This window comes from Carassius auratus, chromosome 43 (assembly GCF_003368295.1).
Source record: "Carassius auratus strain Wakin chromosome 43, ASM336829v1, whole genome shotgun sequence".
Classification (NCBI taxonomy): Eukaryota; Metazoa; Chordata; class Actinopteri; order Cypriniformes; family Cyprinidae; genus Carassius; species Carassius auratus.
Genome location: NC_039285.1, coordinates 21597486 through 21618952, shown reverse-complemented (window position 1 = coordinate 21618952; position 21467 = coordinate 21597486). Strand labels below are relative to the sequence as shown.

General features: G+C 36.4%; 1 protein-coding gene across 1 annotated transcript in view; it reads left to right on the top strand.

The window, feature by feature from the left end:
• LOC113061323 (latent-transforming growth factor beta-binding protein 4-like) overlaps positions 1-21467 on the top strand; it is a 71367-nt gene that overhangs the window by 42624 nt on the left and 7276 nt on the right. Inside the window, exons 14-30 of the mRNA XM_026230342.1 lie at positions 972-1100; positions 2084-2209; positions 2315-2434; positions 7783-7902; positions 10470-10589; positions 10690-10809; positions 10885-11004; positions 11080-11199; positions 12027-12146; positions 15203-15322; positions 15904-16023; positions 16507-16632; positions 16713-16838; positions 17848-17970; positions 18867-18998; positions 19069-19194; positions 20533-20658. Coding sequence (XP_026086127.1) covers positions 972-1100; positions 2084-2209; positions 2315-2434; positions 7783-7902; positions 10470-10589; positions 10690-10809; positions 10885-11004; positions 11080-11199; positions 12027-12146; positions 15203-15322; positions 15904-16023; positions 16507-16632; positions 16713-16838; positions 17848-17970; positions 18867-18998; positions 19069-19194; positions 20533-20658 — 2094 coding nt within the window. The remainder of the gene's footprint in view (positions 1-971; positions 1101-2083; positions 2210-2314; positions 2435-7782; positions 7903-10469; positions 10590-10689; positions 10810-10884; positions 11005-11079; positions 11200-12026; positions 12147-15202; positions 15323-15903; positions 16024-16506; positions 16633-16712; positions 16839-17847; positions 17971-18866; positions 18999-19068; positions 19195-20532; positions 20659-21467) is intronic.

Below are 21467 nucleotides of genomic sequence, written 5' to 3'. Positions count from 1 at the left end.
TATGCGGCTCATTATGCAGCTCATTATGCAACTCATTATGCGGGTCTTTGTCTTCTCAGGTGTAAATCACAATGATATTCATGATAGTTGACACCTACTCACATATGACTTTTATTAAAAAAAATGTCTTAGAAAATTTAAATCAATATATTGTTTTCAGTGAGTGAGTAAACAAGATGGTTTACACATCATTTAGAAAGAAAAATTCTAGGCTACAAGCTCCAGTTCTCAAAAGTCCCGGGAACCAATGTTCTGTATGTGTTTTATGTACATACATGCTGCTCACATATTATTATAGCCCAGTTTGTGCTGATTAGAGTGAGACTAGACTTTACCCATTTAGATATTTATAAGAAACTGAAAAAAAGCACAAATGTCAGGGCATGACAAACCTCTCCAGGCCCCAAAAATAGCCTTAGACTCCAGAGGGTTAAGCACATTTCTCGACTGAATTTTTGGGCTCTGCTTTTCGCTGCTGTTTTCGATCGGTTATTTATTGTCAAATGTTGTTGGGCAGGATTTATTCACATGAAAGTGAAGTTGTTCCTCAGGATGTTGGTCTTAAAACAAAACGATCAATCAGACCAGAACTTCAACGAGACAGACTATAGTTACAGTGACTTGTTGATCACTTCTCCAAGAAACTGTAAGCATGCCCAGACAGTTCATTGGCCTGCTCATATAAATGACTGATTTCCAGAGCTGAAGTGACGGCAAATTCATATCAACCTTGAAAAATGCAGAGCTGGATACAAAACTATAATTTCCTCATCATTTGTCTTCAGTGTGATTGTTTGATGGATTTGGTTTGGAGAGGAATGAATAGAATAGGACCACAGCATACTTCTGAGATTCAGTTAATCTGATTAAAAGAAAAAGTATTTTAAAAGCATATTATATAACATACGTATAGAAATAGCTAATATATAATTGATTTCATCATGACGGCTCCTTTGTGTGTGGTTCCCCAGATGGCCTGGTGTGTGAATCGAGACCTCAGGTGTGCGGTTCGGGTCACTGTCTTGACCTGCCAGGCGGTCGACACACATGTGTTTGTAACACTGGATATATCTTTAACTCTCAGCAGGGCCACTGCCAAGGTATGAGCCTGTCATTTACTGCATTACTTTAAACATGAGAAATAAAAAATAACACGGCAGACTTCCACTCTCCGAAAGAAAAATATGTAAGGCATCATATCAATGTACTTCCATTTAAATGATGTAGATATTACATGTTTCTTTCACACCTCAAGACCACCTGCCATTTTTCTGCAGCATATTTAAGATTGTTTTACGTGACTCAAGGATTCCTTATCTCCCCATTGGTGCATCAAAGCTTTTAAGGTCAAAGATCAGGGTGAAATTGTTGAGAGGACAGCTCACATCCCAATCAAAATCAATTCAGATTTTTAGTGCTTTAACTCTTTTCATTTGTTTTACGCACTTGCATGACTTTAGACATTACTTGCATAACTAAAACTCATACATACATAAATACATACGTTAATATATAACCATATACAAACTAGATAGATAGATAGATAGATAGATAGATAGATAGATAGATAGATAGATAGATAGATAGATAGATAGATAGATAGATAGATAGATAGATAGATAGATAGATAGTTTGTTAACTAACAAATGGAACATTATCGTAAGATACTACCAAAAAAAAAACAAAAAAAAAAACTTTAAACTAAAATTTGTTTAAATAAAATAACTAATTGTTTTTATATTTTATTTTATTTTACTTAAGTAGTTAAACCACTTAAGCTAAATAAATGTAAACTAATAAATAACAAATAATAAAAACTAGAGAATTATTAAAAGCCTAATAAAAACAAACAATTAAAATTACAAAAAATACATACAATTAAAATACAAAACATTTAAAGTGAAAACATAAAATATAAAAATAAAACCTTATTTAAAATGGATTTGACAGAATCTATAATAGAACATCAATGATACAAAGATAATATTGACCATAATACAGAGTCAGAAGAAATCAATGATTAGTCCATCCTCTCTCTCTCTCTCTCTCTCTCTCTCTTTCACTCTCTCTGTCTCACTAATAGACATAAACGAGTGCGTGCTAACACCCCGTCCGTGTTCTGTGGGTCAGTGTGAGAATACAGCGGGCAGCTTCCGGTGTGTTTGTCCGTCAGGATACCAGACCAACTCGCAGCAGACCGTGTGTGTAGGTGAGAAACATCTCTTTCTCTCATTGCGCTGGATAAACACATCCTAATAGCTTGTTTGTAGAATGCTGTGCATGTAATCATTGATGAGATCGATGGGTTCCACAGATTTGGATGAGTGTCGTCAGGTGCCGAATCCCTGTGTAAACGGCCGCTGTGAAAACACACTGGGCAGTTTCAGGTGTTTTTGCAGGACTGGATACAAACTACAGGGCAACAGCTGCGTAGGTAATCATTTTACCCACAATGCTTGCTCACTTTTTCTTTGCTTTGTACCTTTTAGCACTTTATTTTAGTAACGAAATGTTATAGTATCCAAAAATGTAAGACATTAATTTAATTACCATTCCATAGCTTGGGGTCAGAAAGTTTTTTTTTTTTTTTAAAGAAATAAAGATTTTTTTATTCAACAAGGACACATTAAATGTGAAAAATGTTTCTCAACCTTCTATTTATCAAATAATCTTGAAAAAAAATATGCATCACAGTTTCCACAAAAATATGAACCAGCACAACAGTCTTAAACATTGATATTAATTAGAAATGTTAATTGAGCAGCAAATCAGCATATTAGAATGATTTCTGAAGATCATGTGACACTGAAGACTGGAGGAATGATGCTGGAAATACAGCTGTGCATCACAGAAATACATTACTTTTGAATATAATAATACAAAAAATACAAACCCTGATTCCAAAAAAAGTCTAAAAAAAAGGACACTACAAATTCACAATTCAAATTCACATTTTATTCATAATAGAATAGATAATGTATCAAATGTTGAAAGTGAGACATTTTGAAATTAAATGCCAAATTTTGGCTCATTTTGGATTTCATGAGCAACACATTCCAAAAAAGTTGGGACAGGTAGCAATAAGAGGCCAGAAACGTTAAATGTACATATAAGGAACAGCTGGAGGACCAATTTTCAACTTATTAGGTCAATTGGGAACATGATTGGGTATAAAAAGAGCCTCTCAGAGTGGCAGTGTCTCTCAGAAGTCAAGATGGGCAGAGGATCACCAATTCCCCCAATGCTGTGTCGAAAATTAGTGGAGGAATATCAGAAAGGAGTTTCTCAGAGAAAAATTGGAGAATCTGGAACAATCTCTGTGCGTAAGGGTCAAGGCCGGAAAACCATACTGGATGCCCGTGATCTTCAGGAATCACATACAAGAATGCTACTGCAATGGAAATAACAACATGAGCTCAGGAATACTTACAGAACACATTGTCGGTGAACACAATCTACCATGTCATTCGCTGCTAAAACTCTATAGGTCAAAATATGTTTTGGATGGAATGATTGATTACTCTGTAAACATCCCTGTTTTTTTACTTCTACATCTGATTTGGTCCGTCCTATAACAACAGTCTGTTTCAAATACTTAACACTGTGGCTCCTCTGAAAACCCGCAATGTATCATTTGTTAACCCTTCTCCTCGGTATACTTCTGAACTCCACCATCAGAAGGCCTTGGGTCGTCAATTGGAGAGACTGTGCAAAAGATCTGGCCTTGGAGTACATAAGCAGATGTATTCTGAGCATCTGGTTTCCTACAAGGCAGCACTGGAAAGAGCTAAATCATTGTTTTATGCAAACTTATTGCTAATGGACAGTCTAATACAAGGACGTTGTTCAGTACTATTAACAAACTGTTGAAACCTCATGATACTGTTTCACTTTCTCCCAGTCACTGTGTGTCCTATTCTATTTTTTTTTAACTCTAAGATTGACAGAATACATTATGAATTGGTTAATTCTGTGTTGATGTCTATAGTGATTATCAAAATGGACCATATTTGTTGGTCTGCAAGTACTTTCTTTAATTTTGAGCTGCCCTCAGTTGATTATATACTAAGCAGATCATGAAGTCTAAGACTTCCACTTGTTCACTTGATCCCTTACCTACTGTTTTAGTGAAGTCCTGTATCAATTCAGTTTCTTCTATTATTACAGATATTGTGTGTTTGTCAGTATCAACTGCTACTGTTCCTTCATCTTTAAAAATGGCTTCTATCACTCCAATTCTTAAAAAGACTGGCGCTGATCCTAATGATCTAAATAATTACAGGCCTATTTCTAATCTCCCTTTTATTTTAAAAAAAACTAGAAAGAACAGTAGCAGCACAACTTGAATTGCATTTACAAAGTAATGACATTTATGAGCATTTTCAATCAGGCTTTCGACCCAAACATAGTACTGAAACAGCTCTTGTTAAGGTTATAAATTATCTTCTCCTAGCTGCTGATTCTGGTCTTCTGTCTATTCTTATTCTGTTAGATGTTAGTGCTACATTTGATACTATTAGCCATTCAGTATTATTGGACCGATTGGCTTGCATAGGAATAGCTGATAATGCGCTTCTTGGTTTTCATCTTATTTAAAAGGGGGGGTGAAATGCTATTTCATGCATACTGAGTTTTTTACACTGTTAAAGAGTTGTATTCCCATGCTAAACATGGACAAAGTTTCAAAAATTAAGTTGTATGTTTGAAGGAGTATTTTTGTTCCCAAAATACTCCTTCCGGTTTGTCACAAGTTTTGGAAAGTTTTTTTCGAGTATGGCTCTGTGTGACGTTAGATGGAGCGGAATTTCCTTATATGGTTCCCAAGGCACTACTGCCGGAAAAGAGCGCACTCCTGTATAGGGAGGCTGAGCAGCACAGACATTTCACTGATCAGAGAGATTCACTGATCAGAGCGAGAGCGTCGCGAAAAGTCACAAAAGAAGTGTGTTTTTGGTTGCCAGGGCAAGACAACCCTGCACAGATTACCAAAAAAAAACAGCATTAAGGGACCAGTGGATGGAGTTTATTTTTACAGAGCATCAACGGAGTTGTGCAAGTGTTTGTGTTTGTTCCCTGCATTTCGAAGATGCTTGTTTTACAAACAAGGCCCAGTTTGATGACGGATTTGCTTATCGTTTATTTCTTAAGGATGATGCAATCCCAAGGAAAAAGGGTCACGATCGTGTGTTGGAACCGCAGGCAGTGAGTAAAACTGCTTCAAATATCTCTGCCTCCTTGTTAGTGCGTCCCCTCCCATGCCGGAGACCCGGGTTCGAGCCCCGCTCGGAGCGAGTCGTTGCTGCTGCTGCTTTCGTTCAGTTTCAGCCTCGGGATCTGATTCTGGATCATAAATAAACAGCTGAATCTGACTGTAAGCCATGGTTTGTTTTGGATGATGTTTTTTTCCTCACGGTAATGTCACAGCTTCCACATGCTCTCAAGGCAAAAGCCTATTCGCGCTCGTGATTCTTTAGCTCCGCCCACACGTCACGCCTCCAGACGCTCGTGTTTTTCCGGGAAAAATCGGTACCGACAATCTTTCTCTTATGAATATAATAAAACTAAAGACTTTTTGGATTTATGAAGGATGCAGTACTACTCTATATGTACTCAAGATTAACAGGATATTGAGTGAAAACGAGCATTTCACCCCCCCTTTAAGTGACAGAAAACTGTTTGTGCAGATTAAGAATACAAATTCAGATCCTATCTCAGTTACTGGCATTCCACAGGGGTCAGTGTTGGGTCTGCTTTTATTCATCATTTATATTCTACCTCTTGGTCGTATTTTTCCTATGGTATTAATAAAAAATGTTATGCTGATGACACACAAGTGTACATTTCTTCAAGACCTAATGTTTCTCATACCCCGCCTAACTTTACTAAATGTCTCCAGGACATTAAAATTTGGATGAATAATATTTTTTTTTAAGTTAAATACCAATAAGACAAAAGCCCTCTTGTGGGTTCTAGGTCGGTCTTATCTAAAACTCAATCCTTTACCTTGTTAATTGATAATAGTTCAGTTATTTTTTTTCTGCCCAGGTGAAAAGTCTTGGAGTTATACTGGAAGGGTTGCTTTTGTTTGGTTCCCATATCAGTAATATTTCACTTTCTACATTTTTTTTTATTTACGCAATATTGCTAGACGTCGTTCTTCACTCTCTCAATAGTGCTGGAATGCTTATTCATCCATTAGTTACATCTCAAATTGATTATCGTAATTCTGTTTTATTTGGCATTACTGGGAAACAACATCGATTACAGTTAATTTAGAATTCAGCAGCTAGGATAGTTACCCGTTCATGTACTTTCGATCATTTAACACCTATTGTTTTTAAGTTGCATTGGCTTCCTGTTCATCATCATGTACATCACAAAATTTAACTTCTTACCTACAAAGCTCTTCATAATTTGGTACCCCATTATATTTTAGATCTTTTTCATTTGTATACCTCCTTGCGCTCTTTGGAATCTTCTGCACATTATTGTCTGTTCCAAACTTCAAGATGAGTTCCTTTGGTGGTAGGACTTTTAGTTGTGCATTGCAGAAGCTATAGAACTCTTTACCTTTGCACATTCGCCAGCTGGATTATATTTCTCATTTTAAAGTTCAGATAAAAAGGGTTTGCTTTTAATGATTTTCTTACTTAATGTGTTGTTATAATGCTTGCGTTTTATGTTTTGTTTTATTGTACGGTGTCCTTGAGTTTCTTGAAAGGTGACTATAAATAAAAGGTATTATTATTATTATTATTATTATTATTATTATTATTATTATTATTATTAAAACAAGCCATATCTAAACATGAACAAGGCTCATTTAAAATGGACTGTGGCAAAGTGGAAAACTGTTCTGTGGTCAGACAAATCAAAATTTGAAGTTCTTTTTGGAAAACTGGGATGCCATGTCATCTGGACTAAAGAGGACAAGGACAACCCAAGTTGTTATCAGCGCTCAGTTCAGAAGCCTGCATCTCTGATGGTTTGGGGTTGCATGAGTGCGTGTGGCATGAGCAGCTTACACATCTGGAAAGGCACCATCAATGCTGAAAGGTATATCCAAGTTCTAGAACAACATATGCTCCCATCCATACGTTGTTTCTTTCAGGGAAGACCTTGCATTTTCCAACATGTCAATGCCAGACCACATACTGCATCAATTACAACATCATAGCTGCGTAGAAGAAGGATCCGAGTACTGAAATGACCAGCCTGTAGTCCAGATCTTTCACCCACAGAAAACATTTGGCACATCATAAAGAGGAAGATGTGACAAAGAAGACCTAGAATAGTTGAAACTTGAGCAACCTGTCTCCTCAGTCCCCAGACGTTTGCAGACTAGTTTAGTTTGCAGTTATAAAAAGAAGAGGGGATGCCACACAGTGGTACACATGGCCTTGTCCCAACTTTTTTGAGATGTGTTGATGCAATGATATTTAAAATCAACTTATTTTTCCCTTAAAATGATACATTTTCTCCGTTTAAACATTTGATATGTCATCTATGTTGTATTCTGAATAAAATATTGAAATTTGAAACTTCCACATCCTTGCATTCTGTTTTTATTCACAATTTGTACAGTGTCCCAACTTTTTTGGAATTCTTTCAAAAGCATAAAGAAATCTTACTGACCCTAAACATTTGACCAGTTTTGTATCTAATGACTCAATGAAAACGTACTGCATGATAGAAATGAATTGTCTGTTTTCTGTCTCCAAAACAGTATTTGCTATTTTATTAAATTGTGATTTCAAATCATACAGTGTTTTGTGTTTTTAGACATAGATGAGTGTGTAGACCCCCTGCGCTGTCCGGGTCAGGAGTGTGTGAACTCTCAGGGCTCTTACAGGTGTGTCTCCTGTAAGCCAGGCTTTGATCTCCTCAATGGACAATGTTCAGGTAACACACTGCACACAAATATCAATGGAATGACAGCAAACTAATCTGTATAAGTATGCTGTAAAAGGGCCCTATTATGTTGTGAAAAAGACTTTTAAAGGAGTCATATGATGCTGCTAAAAAGAACATTATTTTGTGTTTTTGGTGTAATGAAAAAGGTAAAAAAAAAATAACTCATTATTTTCCATATACTGTACATTATTATTTCTCCTCTATGCCCTCGCCTTCTGAAACACGCTGATTTTTACAAGACTCATCGGTCTGAAAAGCGAGGTGTGCTGTGATTGGCCAGATATCCAGTGCATCGTGATTGGCTGAATACCTCAAACGTGTGACTGAAACGTTAAGCCCCTGAACATATTGTGATGCCCTGTCCAGCCAGAGCGACGAGACGTAAACATTAAACCCAATTATAAACCTGATGTAAACATGATTTCTAGTCATGTCCTCTTTTGGAAGGCCAAGTCGTGGCCTAATGGTTAGACACTTAATTGCATGTTATGTATAATTAAAGGAAAATTTATTAAAATGTATTGAACTTAAGAGTGCTTTTTAAACTTTTGTATTTGCAATTCCATAATTAATTATATAGTCTTTGAACTAAAACTAAAAACATTTTGTTAAACAATGTTTAATTTACTTTACTTAATAAAACAATAAATAAAAAAGGTACCATTTATCATACATGTTAAATAATGCATGCATAATATATTATGTTCTGTACTGCAAAGAAATATATATTTAGTACCTTTAAATTACATATGATAACACTCTAAAATAAGTGTACTTAAAATCAACTCAAAAGATTAAACATAATGATTTAGCATGTACTTTAAAATAAAACTTTTAATTTGACATTATAACTGTCAGGAACTTGAACCATCTATGCGGGGTGAGCCCTGTAGGACTGCCATCCTCCAGCGTTGCCTTATTTGGTCATGTTCCTGTCCTTGTTTGGTTAATTAGTTTGATTGTCATCCTGTACATCCTGTCCTGTGTTCGCTATTTCTCATCTCAGTCGTTCCTCGCTCCAAACTCCTCACAGACGTGTCGTGACCACTACAAAGTGCACTTTTTTAAAAAGTCTACTTTAGTGTTAAGTAGAGTTGTTCCGATTCCGATACTAGTATCGGAAATATCTCCGATACCACAACAAATTCTGGCATCGGCATCGGCGAGTACATGAACCCATATACCGATCCGATACCATTTTCTTAAAAAAGACCTAGTTATGACCGCAAGCTTTGCCTAACCGCTGCACGGTTCTTCTTCGCTGCTCAAAATGCATTGAAAACACAGGAAGTTGTGCTGTGTTGCCACAAGCAACCCCTGTTTAGAGCAGCGAAGAAGAAATGAAAACGCGTTAGCAGCCCTGATCTATATATGACTGGATCACTCATCACATTCTAAACTGCCAAAAGACAGTGAAGCCGCTTCTATATTATAGATCAGTGGTTAGCAGTATGTCACTGTAGTACCGGTAGTTACAGACTCTCGAGTATATTCAGTACCGGCAGCTGCGTTCAGTCGCTTCCGTGGAAGTCAAAACGCAGGGCTCCAGACAGTAGCCGAATATATACTAGTGTCTGTGAATATTAAACTGCAAAATACTATTTAAATATTACTCCCGCAAAATCTACATCTCTGTGGGTGACTGGCACAGATGCGCGAGAGCTCGCTGTTTTGTAGTCTCTGCTGTGTGTCATGAGGACACGAACGCATAAACCGTCACTTCATGAGAATTTACCGTTTCATTTGAGAATACTGTCATATCATAAACACAGACACTCAAAGATCTTCATGGCAGCCCATTAAAATAAATGTTTGGTTTACATGAGTAAATTGACAATATATAAAGCTACTGTTGTAGCCTACAGTAATAATAATACATCTCTATAATAATAATAATTATGCCTAGATGGTTGCTTGTTTTTTACTTGTTTTTTACTTGTTAGAGATTATCTGATTAATAGATCTTTTTTTATATTCCTAGACTTATTTGTTGCAGTTTTTTTATACAGTTATATTGTAAAACTTAAATACCTTTTTTAGTTTGCGGTGTTAGATTTTTGGCTGCATTTGAAGTTCTTTTTTGCATATGAAAATAAATAATACTGTCAAATTCATGTTAGATAATAAAAATACTGTAATAAATACAGTAGTTCACCATGTATTTGTTCATGTTTTATTGAGGGATCTGTCTGAAGCACACCATAAAAAAATTCTAGCAATTTACACAGGGCTAGTAGTATATACAGCTGTATATACAGATATACACCCAGGTATCGGATCAGTACTCGGTATCGGCCGATACCCTGAGCCCAGGTATCGGAATCGGTATCGGGAAGAGAAAAAGGGTATCGGAACATCTCTAGTGTTAAGTCACAAAAGTGTCTCTCTTTAAGTGGCGTTGATAAATATATTTCTGCAAGTACAGTTTTTCAAAATATACTATTTAAGATTGAAAATACACTCCAATTGCACATTCAGCACAATCAAAGTTCTTTTTCACAACAGTTTATAAGAGTAAAACCTTTAAAGGTAAAATGAATGGTTCTCTTCTTCAGATATTGATGAATGTCGTCGGACGCCGTCACCCTGTCTGGGCGGCCGCTGTGAAAACACACCAGGCAGCTACAGATGCTCATGTCGAACGGGTTACAGATTTCAGGCCAATGCCTGTGTGGGTAAGAAGAGTAAAAGTGGCTTAGGTCTAAATGATATCCGTTTAGAAGTAAAGTACGTCTGTGTTCCCGTGTGCATGGTCTGATCTGTGTGATGTTACAGATGTGAATGAGTGTGAAGATCCACTGCAGTGTCCCGGACAGAACTGTGTGAACTCTCAGGGATCATATCACTGTGTTTCATGCAGGCCTGGATATAGCCTTAAAAACGGAGCATGTTCAGGTAACAATCCATTTCAAATCACGATCTTGTGAAATACCCACAGACCCTGAATGTAGGACGGTGTTGTGTGTCTAGATATCGATGAATGCCGTCAGACGCCGACTCCTTGCTCTAACGGACTGTGTGAAAACACACTTGGCAGCTTCAGGTGTGTGTGCAGAACCGGCTACAGACTGCGGGGCGGCTCCTGCACAGGTATATGCATTCATACAAACCAGTTATTAATAATGATGTAAGTGCTGTGACTCATGTGTGTGCTCTTGGACACAGATGTGAATGAGTGTGAGGATCCATCCCAATGTCCTGAACAGGAGTGTGTGAACTCTCAGGGATCGTATCACTGTGTTTCATGCAGGCCTGGATTTAGCCTTAAAAACAGAGCATGTTCAGGTAAATAGAACAAGTCAAGACACCTTTATTTGAATAGCGCTAAATACAATACTGATTGTTTCTAAGCAGCATTACAACACATCTGGACTGAAATGTAAGAATGAATGGACCAATATACTTGACCTTTTAAATTAAATTGTTATTATGAAAAAAAATATTATTTGGGCCAACTTAAAAAGGACATACAAATGTATTTGTTTTTCTCCAATTATATTTGATATTATTCAAACATATGCAATTTTCCGAAGGCAAAAACCCTCATACAGAGTAAAATATAATTTATTATTAGACCAAATTGTTACTTTTTTTCTCTCTCTGAATTGGAGTTGATTACTCAGAAATATGGAGTTTATATATCACTGTTCTGAGAAAAGAATTCAGAATTGTGAGAAAAACTGACGTTATAACTCGCTATTTCAAGTGTATTGCGGAAACAAAATCAATTGGGATATGTAAAGTTGCAATTAATTTATTTATTAGTGAAAACAGGCTCCCATAGTTATGTAACAAAATAAATAAATAAAATAACAAAATAAAATAAAAACAGAAAAAATAATAAAATAAAAAAATTATCTCATTTCACTTTTTTCAAATAAATAAATAATTAAATAGTAGGAAGTAAAAAGTTCTGATTGAACTAGACGGGTCAACCAGGTTGATCTCAGCCATCATCAACACCAGTTGATTAACCAACTAAACCGGCTTGAACCAGTTTATGTTCAGCTTCAAGCAGCTCAAGGATCATCTGAATCTGGTTTCTGTTGGATGTTCCAGTAGAGAGAGTATGAAGCCTATTGTATAATGAGTGAGTAGTTTCTGTGTCTCAGATATTGACGAGTGTGGTCAGACTCCTGATGTGTGTGTTAACGGCCGCTGTGAGAATAACATGGGCAGCTACAGCTGTGTGTGTCGTGCTGGATTCAGACTGGAGGGAAACATCTGCAGAGGTGACCAAACCATCAGAACCGTTTTACTGAGCTAAACCTACAAATAAATAAAGAATGTACACATAAGTGTATATATGTAAAAATTATATGAAATGCAATTAGCTGACCTTTTTGACCCACTTCAGTAGGACTTCAGTACATCTGTATTTGTAATTCTATTGTCTTTAAATATTTTTTCTATTCTATTTTTTATATATATAATTATAAGTTTCTATCGAAACTTAATTGGGTCCCACTTTATATTGTCTCTAATACCTGTGTACTTACATAGTAACTAAATGTGTAAATAGTATGTAACCACGTTTTAAGTACACATTGGTACATAGTATCTACAGCTGTAATATTTCTGTAACTACACATGTAACAACCCTCCGAGTGGCTTGTGTAAGTAAAAATGTGTAACAGGGAATTGGTAACAACACTTTTTTACCTCACTAAGTACTCATGGAACAGGAATTATATAACTACATTTTGTAACAACATATATAAGTGTAATTGGTACCATTTGATCCAGGGTGGAGATGGGTAGGTTTAAGGGTGGAAATTGGATCCAAGAGAATGGAAATGGGTAACTTTAGGGGTGGAAATGGGATTCGGGGGGTGGAAATTGGTAAGTTTAAGGGTGGTAATTGGATCCAAGAGAATGGAAATGGGTAACTTTAGGGGTGGAAATGGGATTCGGGGGGTGGAAATTGGATCCAAGAGAATGGAAATGGGTTAATTTAGGGGTGGAAATGGGCTTCGGGGGGTGGAAATTGGTAAATTTAAGGTTGGAAATTGGATCCAAGAGGATGGAAATGGGTTAATTTAGGGGTGGAAATGGGCTTCGGGGGGTGGAAATTGGTAAATTTAAGGTTGGAAATTGGATCCAAGAGAATGGAAATGGGTAACTTTAGGGGTGGAAATGGGATTCGGGGGTAGAAATTGGTAAGTTTAAGGGTGGAAATTGGATCCAAGAGGATGGAAATGGGTTACTTTAGGGGTGGAAATGGGATTAGGGGGGTGGAAATTGGATCCAAGAGAATGGAAATGGGTAACTTTAGGGGTGGAAATGGGATTCGGGGGTAGAAATTGGTAAATTTAAGGTTGGAAATTGGATCCAAGAGAATGGAAATGGGTGACTTTAGGGGTGGAAATTGGTAAGTTTAAGGGTGGAAATTGAATCCAAGAGTATGGAAATGGGTAACTTTAGGGGTGAAAATTGGTAAGTTTAAGGGTGGAAATTGGATCCAAGAGGATGGAAATGGTTAACTTTAGGGGTGGAAATGGGATTCGGGGGGTGGAAATTGGTAAATTAAAGGTTGGAAATTGGATCCAAGAGAATGGAAATGGGTAACTTTAGGGGTGGAAATGGGATTCGGGGGGTGGAAATTGGTAAATATGAGGTTGGAAATTGGATCCAAGAGGATGGAAATGGGTTACTTTAGGGGTGGAAATGGGCTTCGGGGGGTGGAAATTGGTAAATTTAAGGTTGGAAATTGGATCCAAGAGAATGGAAATGGGTAACTTTAAGGGTGGAAATGGGATTCAGGGGTAGAAATTGGTAAGTTTAAGGGTGGAAATTGGATCCAAGAGGATGGAAATGGGTTACTTTAGGGGTGGAAATGGGCTCCGGGGGGTGGAAATTGGTAAATTTAAGGTTGGAAATTGGATCCAAGAAAATGGAAATGGGTAACTTTAGGGGTGGAAATGGGATTCGGGGGGTGGAAATTGGTAAGTTTAAGGGTGGAAATTGGATCCAAGAATATGGAAATGGGTAACTTTAGGGGTGGAAATTGGTAAGTTTAAGGGTGGATATTGGATCCAAGAATATGGAAATGGGTAACTTTAGGGGTGGAAATTGGTAAGTTTAAGGGTGGAAATTGGATCCAAAAGTATGGAAATGGGTAACTTTAGGGGTGGAAATGGGATTCGGGGGGTGGAAATTGGTAAGTTTAAGGGTGGAAATTGCATCCAAGAATATGGAAATGGGTAACTTTAGGGGTGGAAATTGGTAAGTTTAAGGGTGGAAATTGAATCCAAAAGTATGGAAATGGGTAACTTTAGGGGTGGAAATGGGATTCGGGGGGTGGAAATTGGTAAGTTTAAGGGTGGAAATTGCATCCAAGAATATGGAAATGGGTAACTTTAAGGGTGGAAATTGGTAAGTTTAAGGGTGGAAATTGAATCCAAGAGTATGGAAATGGGTGACTTTAGGGGTGAAAATTGGTAAGTTTAAGGGTGGAAATTGGATCCAAGAGGATGGAAATGGGTAACTTTAGGGGTGGAAATGGGATTCGGGGGGTGGAAATTGGTAAGATTAAGGGTGGAAATTGGATCCAAGAGTATGGAAATGGGTAACTTTAGGGGTAGAAATGGGATCCGGGGGGGTGGAAATGGGTGGGTTTAGGGATATGTAAAGTGGGAAGAGTTGGATCTCAAGTTGGAGCTGGTGCACCACTGTAATACCAGCTTACTTACATGGTAACTCCTCAGCAACTGTCCTCTTAATATAAAGTGTAACATTTTGGACACCAAACACAATTTATATGTAAAGCCTGACTTACTGGCCGCTTCTATGCAACGTCCGAATAATTTCATGATAAATGTAATATAAATTGTAACACTTTCTTTACCAAAAAGTGCTGTTAGTCCTGTTACTCATTTGTACTTTCATCGCCAAAAGTGTTGTTACCAATGTCCTGTTACACATGTGGACTTACACATACCATTCAGTGGGTTGTTACCTATGTGTAGTTAAACAAACATTACAGCTGTAGATACTATGTACCAGTGTTTACTTACACTGTGGTTACATACTATGTACACATCTAGTTACTATGTATGTACACAGGTATTAGGGACAATATAAAGTGGGACCGAAACTTGTATGCCATGTTTTAACTGTATTTGTAATTTAGAACATTTAACATTTTTCAGTTAAAATTATAATCAAGTATTTTGCATGTGCTTTATTATGTTAACACATCAAAAATAACTGTAATTCTGCAAAGCACAACAAAATATTTAAACAATGACCTATAGATGGTTCTGGTCTGTTTCTTATCCTCTTCCAGATGTGAACGAGTGTGAAACTGAGCTTCAGTGTCCTGGAAAAGAGTGTGTGAACTCAGTTGGCTCCTTCAAGTGTGTCTCCTGTCAGCCGGGCTTTGAGCTTCTTGACGGCCAATGCCAAGGTATCACTTTCATTAACAAATAACATTGATTCGATATGAAAACAATCAAGAAGAGTGGCTATTTATGTAGTTCATAAGTTTTAAATGCAATTATGGGACACAAAGTCAAAAATTTTAATCAATCAATCAACATTTATGTCTGTAGTAGATTTGAAGATGACCACAGTGCTTTACATTAAATGACCACACCGACACATAATGCAAAACACAAAATTATGAGATATGAAAAACACTGTGAGAGTCACGGTTACCTTTTCATGTTTTTACTCTCTGGAAAAGGGCTTTAATAGCTTTGATGTTTGTTGTTGTTGTTGTTTCTGAAAGTTCTGTAAGTGATTCTAACTGTAACCACATGCTTTCTCTCCAAAAGACATGTCACAATTATATAGTGAATTCATATCCATTCAAACTAGCTTAAATGCATGTAGTGGTGTTTGAAATCTTGAATGTGCAAAAGATTTCAAACTGACTGTTTTTCTGACACTTTTCGTTGTTGTTGTTGTTGTTGTTGTTATTGTTTGTTTTGTTTGTGTGGTCCATTGACGGGTTTTGAATGTGCACTGTCCCTCCTGTGTTTTCAGATGCAGATGAATGCAGTCAAAACCCCCCGAGCTGCACTAATGGCCAATGCATGAACACTCCCGGCAGCTTCAGGTGTGTGTGTGATCTGGGCTTCAGTCTACAGGACGGCACATGCACGGGTAAGAGAGCAATACAACCATTTAAAAAAAAAAAAGTTAAAATAGTATGCATTTAGCAAATGCATTTATCCAAAGCAACTTACAGTGCATGCAAGCTATCAATTTTTACCTATCATGTGTTCCGGGGGAATCGAACCCCCAAGCTTGCGCTTGATTGCGCAATGCTCTACCAATTGAGCTACAGGTAAAATACACTGTAAAATAATAAAAAAATAATATATGTATTAAAGTTAACTAAAAACTTTTTTATATATATAAATCAGCCTGTTTGATTCAGAGTGTCAGAGAGAGGGCATAAAATGCTCATTAAAACTAAATCGTGATGTTTTTGGTGCATTAAGCTTGACTGACACCATAAGGAGGCATCAAGGCAGAAGATAAAGTGATGTGATATGCATGCAGACCAAACCCAGTTCATGTTGTCAGCTACGTATCACATGAATGCATGTCACTGCTATCCCTAGCTGGTTGTTTTCCCTTCAGACATCGATGAATGTGCGAATCCTCACATGTGTGGGCCGCAGAGTGTGTGTGTGAACACGGACGGCTCGTTCCACTGCGACTGCTCGCCGGGATACAGAGCATCCGGACCGCGACGCCTGTGCCGAGGTCAGAGAAATATTAGATTCACGCTTTAGACTCTCTCGCCTTGTGTGAGTTTGTTTTTAACACATCTCTGTCTGGCTCAGACATTAACGAGTGTCTGGAAGGAGATTTCTGCTTTCCGAGCGGAGAGTGTGTGAACACGGACGGATCGTTTAAGTGTGTTTGTGTGCAAGGCTACAAGAGCACCATTAACGGGACGTCCTGTCACGGTATGACACCAGACGTGATGCACAGCTAACATCAAGCTGCCGTTTCTCACTAAATGTGTCAGGAATGTTTTTCTCAGCGACATTGGATTTAGATTTGGACCTTGTCATTAGAGAGTAGTTTAAATCTTTCCAGTGTGAAATGTTCCTTAATTATTGGATTAAATGAATCGTTTAGTCATTGAAATTTATGTTGTAAGTGCATACATTGTCATTAAAAGTATATATATATATATATATATATATATATATATATATATATATATATATATATATATATATATATATATATAAATATATATATATATATATATAAATATATGTATATATATATATATATATGTATATATATATATATATATATATATATATATATATATATATATATATATTATTATTATTTTTTTACTATTTATTTTGATACATTTCATGATTTATCTTTTTAAATATATGTATTTATTTTCATGGCATTTAATTTTTTTTTTTTTTGACACATTTTGTATTAATTATTTATTTACTGACATTGATTTAGTCATTTATTTATTTACATTTTATCGACATTTTTAACCTATTTTATTTATTAAAATTGTATTATTTATTTTAAATTTATGTATTTATTTCATGACATTTATATGCATTTACTTCATTTATTTTTTTCTGTTAGAAACTTTTAATCAAAAATGTTTCTATTATGACAAGTAGAATCCTCCATAGGCATTATTACGCTGATATCTTAAAGGCACAGTTCAACAAAAATCTGCTTGTTTCATTCAGAGGGTCAGAGAGAGGGTGCAAAATGCTCATGAAAGCTAAACTGTGGAAATATGTGGGAAATAAAAGAGCATAGAGCAACTTTCAGTAAACTGACTTGATGTTATCCAGTCTTCCTGTTCCTGTGAATACTGCTCAATCTGAATCATCCAGAACAGAGCACCAATGTTGTGAGACTGAGCATTACTGATGGTTTCTGCGTGTGATGATCTCGTGTATGTGTGTGTGTGTGTGTTTCCAGATGTGGATGAGTGTGTTCAGGAGGGAGTTTGTCAGGACGGCCGCTGCATCAACACTGAAGGATCGTTCCTGTGCCACTGCCAAACCGGCTTCACCACCAACCCAGAGAGAACAGTCTGCCTGGGTAACACACACACACACACACACACACCAAATGTTACTTGTATAAAATTTTTATTGTTTTTTGTTTTTTTTTGAGGAAACATTCAACCAGTATGTTACAATTTCATACTGAAAAAATAAATAAAAAGTATAAAAACCTACTCTAAAAGCAGATTTCTTTGCATACAGTTCCAATCCTATTTCCATAATTGAACTGACAATAAATGACATCCAGTAAAGCTACTCTCAGATTATGTAAAGCAATTTAAAAATTCCAGAAATTCAAGTAAAGTGAATTGTATATCTGGTTATCACTATATATATATAATGTGGCTAGATTAATTGAGGGACAAATTAGTACAACACTGTTCTGATTTAAATATTAAATTACTAACATGTGGATGTTTAAGTGAAATATTTCATCACCTGAATGTATGTTCTATTTAGTCTTATGTGAAGTAAAAAAAAATGTATATAATAATACAACATTTCATGGATTATGATGCTGACCTTGTGTTTGTCATGTAAATAGCCCCGATCCTAACATGGCATAAATATATATATATATATATATATATATATATTAAATACAAAACAAGCAAAATGTGGCCATAAAATACATTTAAAGCAAATTGAACTTTTTTAGCACTCTCTAAAAATTAATGTATGAAATTAGAATTATTGTTTTCACCTTTTTATTATTTTTTTTTTTTTAATTTGTCTTATGTTTTATTTGTGCTGAAAACGTGACCTTAATAGCAGAAGCTCCCTTCCAGTGAGCAAATCATAGCTGTGTCACACTCGTTGCGTCATGCATGTATGAGTGTGCGTGTGTGTGTGTGTGCGTGTGTGTGTGTGTGTGTGTGTGTGTGTGTGTGTGTGTGTGTGGGACAGATCTCAGCTCAGTTTGCTCTACAGATGTGAACGAGTGTCTGGACTCAGAGCGTGTGGTGTGTGGATCCCAGCGCTGTGAGAACACCATTGGCTCGTTCCGCTGCCTGGCTTCCTGCGAGCCCGGATACCACATCACCGCCTCCGGAGAGTGTGTGGGTGAGTCAATCACACACACACACACACACACACACACATGTGCAGAATGACAGCCGGCTCTCTCTCGCAGACATTAACGAGTGTGCTAACGAGACAGTGTGTGGACATCACGCCTTCTGCCAGAATCTGATCGGCACGTATCAGTGTGTGTGTGACCGGGGCTACGAGTCCAGCGGCGACGGACAGATGTGTGTGGGTGAGTCCATGACCAAGTGACCTTCAGCATGCTTTAAAAGAGGAGTCACTACAGAAATTACTTACACTTAAACAGAAAATACTGAAGTGTGAATTTCATGTAATATTTACAGACACTTAATTGCATGGTATTTACAATTAAATGAAAATGTATTACAGTTCAAAATTGTATTAAATTCATATAAAAGTGTTTTTTACCCACTTAAGTAGGAGTTTTATATGTAGGCTGATTTCATTTTGTAGGTACACATTTTTAATGCAGTTGCAGTTTAGTACATTTAAAATAAATCAACTTAAAATCATAATCAAGCACTTTACATGTGCTTTAGTATGTTATTCAACACATCAAAATAAGTTTACTTAAAAGCACAAGAAAAAAAAAGTTTTTTAAGAATTTAAAATGCACTTTAAAGTAAAACTTTTTAATTTGACATTGTTACAAAGTGCTTTTTAAAAAGCCACTTAAGTGGCCATATATGTATTTTTCTGTTCTTTTGCATGTCATTTGTGGGTTTAAAGTATAATAAACATGGCTATCCTTGTACAGCTACGATCAGTTGTTTCTCCATCTTGGCTTAGCTTTCAATTTTGTTACGGGAAAGGAAGAAGCTGATTCGTTGATTCTTGTCACATGACCAGCGGTGCACCTGCTGCTTTCTGAAAAGTTTAGATGTTTCTAATTTAATTTTCCACCTGTTAGATTGTGTTTTATTAACGTCTACACCTACGCCAGTCTTAAACCTACCCTCAACCTACTCTCAACTAGTCCTGGTCTTGGACTTGACTACAGCTCTACTAATAACAAATCATACCTCCAGTAGCTGATTCAGAAGCGCCAGATTGTCGTAGAAAAGTCAGAATTACCTCCTCTCTTAGGTTCATGAAACGCTCATCCATAAAATGTGTTGCTGTTCTGTTGTAAGTAATCTAAGTTTCCAAAATGCATATACTTTCAAAGAACACCTCTTTGGTTTTGAGTCTTTATTCTTTGTAACTTCAGGGATCTTATCTATGCACAATCAGCTTGTTACACTCCAAAGAGAAATTAAAAACTGAAATCAAATCAGATCATATTTAAAATTTATATTTAATATTTTTAGGAGTGTATTAAGGTGTTCTAAGAAACATAGTCATGAATGTGTTTCTCTGTAAGTTCCCTGAATTGGCCTTTTTTTCCAATAATATTATATTATCTACAAGTACAGTATTATTTTAAGAAAATATACTTTTAAGATTTGAAGTGCACTGCAAGCGCACATTCAGTACAATTAAGCACACTTCTTTTTCACATGAGAAAGTTAAGTTTATTCTTAGTAAGTGTGTGTCTCTCTCTGCGCAGACGTAAACGAGTGTGAGACGATGCAGGGTGTGTGTGGCTCTGCGCGCTGCTGGAACGTCGAGGGCTCCTTCACGTGTGAGTGTGAGAACGAACAGGAGGAATTTGACCATTTGCAGACCAGTGTGTGAACAGAGAGAGCACAGGTAACACACACACACACACACACACTAAGAGACCTCCATAGGGAGCATAATAACTCTGTTTCAGAGCTGCTCTCTACTGGTAATAATGATGATGAAAATAATAACAGTATTAATATGTTGACTTTATATTGCTGAGATAAATGAGTTTTATATAACATAAACATGTGCACACCAAACAATATAACGGCAAACACCACGCCTTTGTTCCAAAAACAAGCCTACATACTGTAGGTAGCAGCCTTCTAAGTGACTGATGTAACACACTACACAGGCAGCAATTCTGTGTCATACAAGCAATCCTCATCCAAATACTGGATAAATAATCTACTTTTATTTAGACTGAACTATGTTTAGCGATACTTTTTTTTTTTTTTTTTGAAAGAATATTATCCCTTGGAAAAAATATAAGTACACTTAAAAAGAGTACTTGTTATGGATATAATTTATGAATGTAATTTAAAAGAATGTACTTAAGTGTGAACTGAGTGTGAATACTTGCATGTCGATTAGAAATAAATATCAATATATTATAGTTCACATTTATATTAAATGCAATTAGTTGAACTTAAGAGCACTTACTGACACACTTAAGTAGGACTTAATTCATAATTATGTTACTTTTAAAAGTGTGCATCTTTAAAGCATGACAAAATATTATTTGAACATAATGATTTGACATACTTTACAGTGTTTTTGATCCATGAAAGTGTCTCTCTTTAAGTCACTTAAGTTGCCTTTTATTTAAGTAATATTATATTATCTGCAATGCATTTTTTTATGCTTATAACCAAC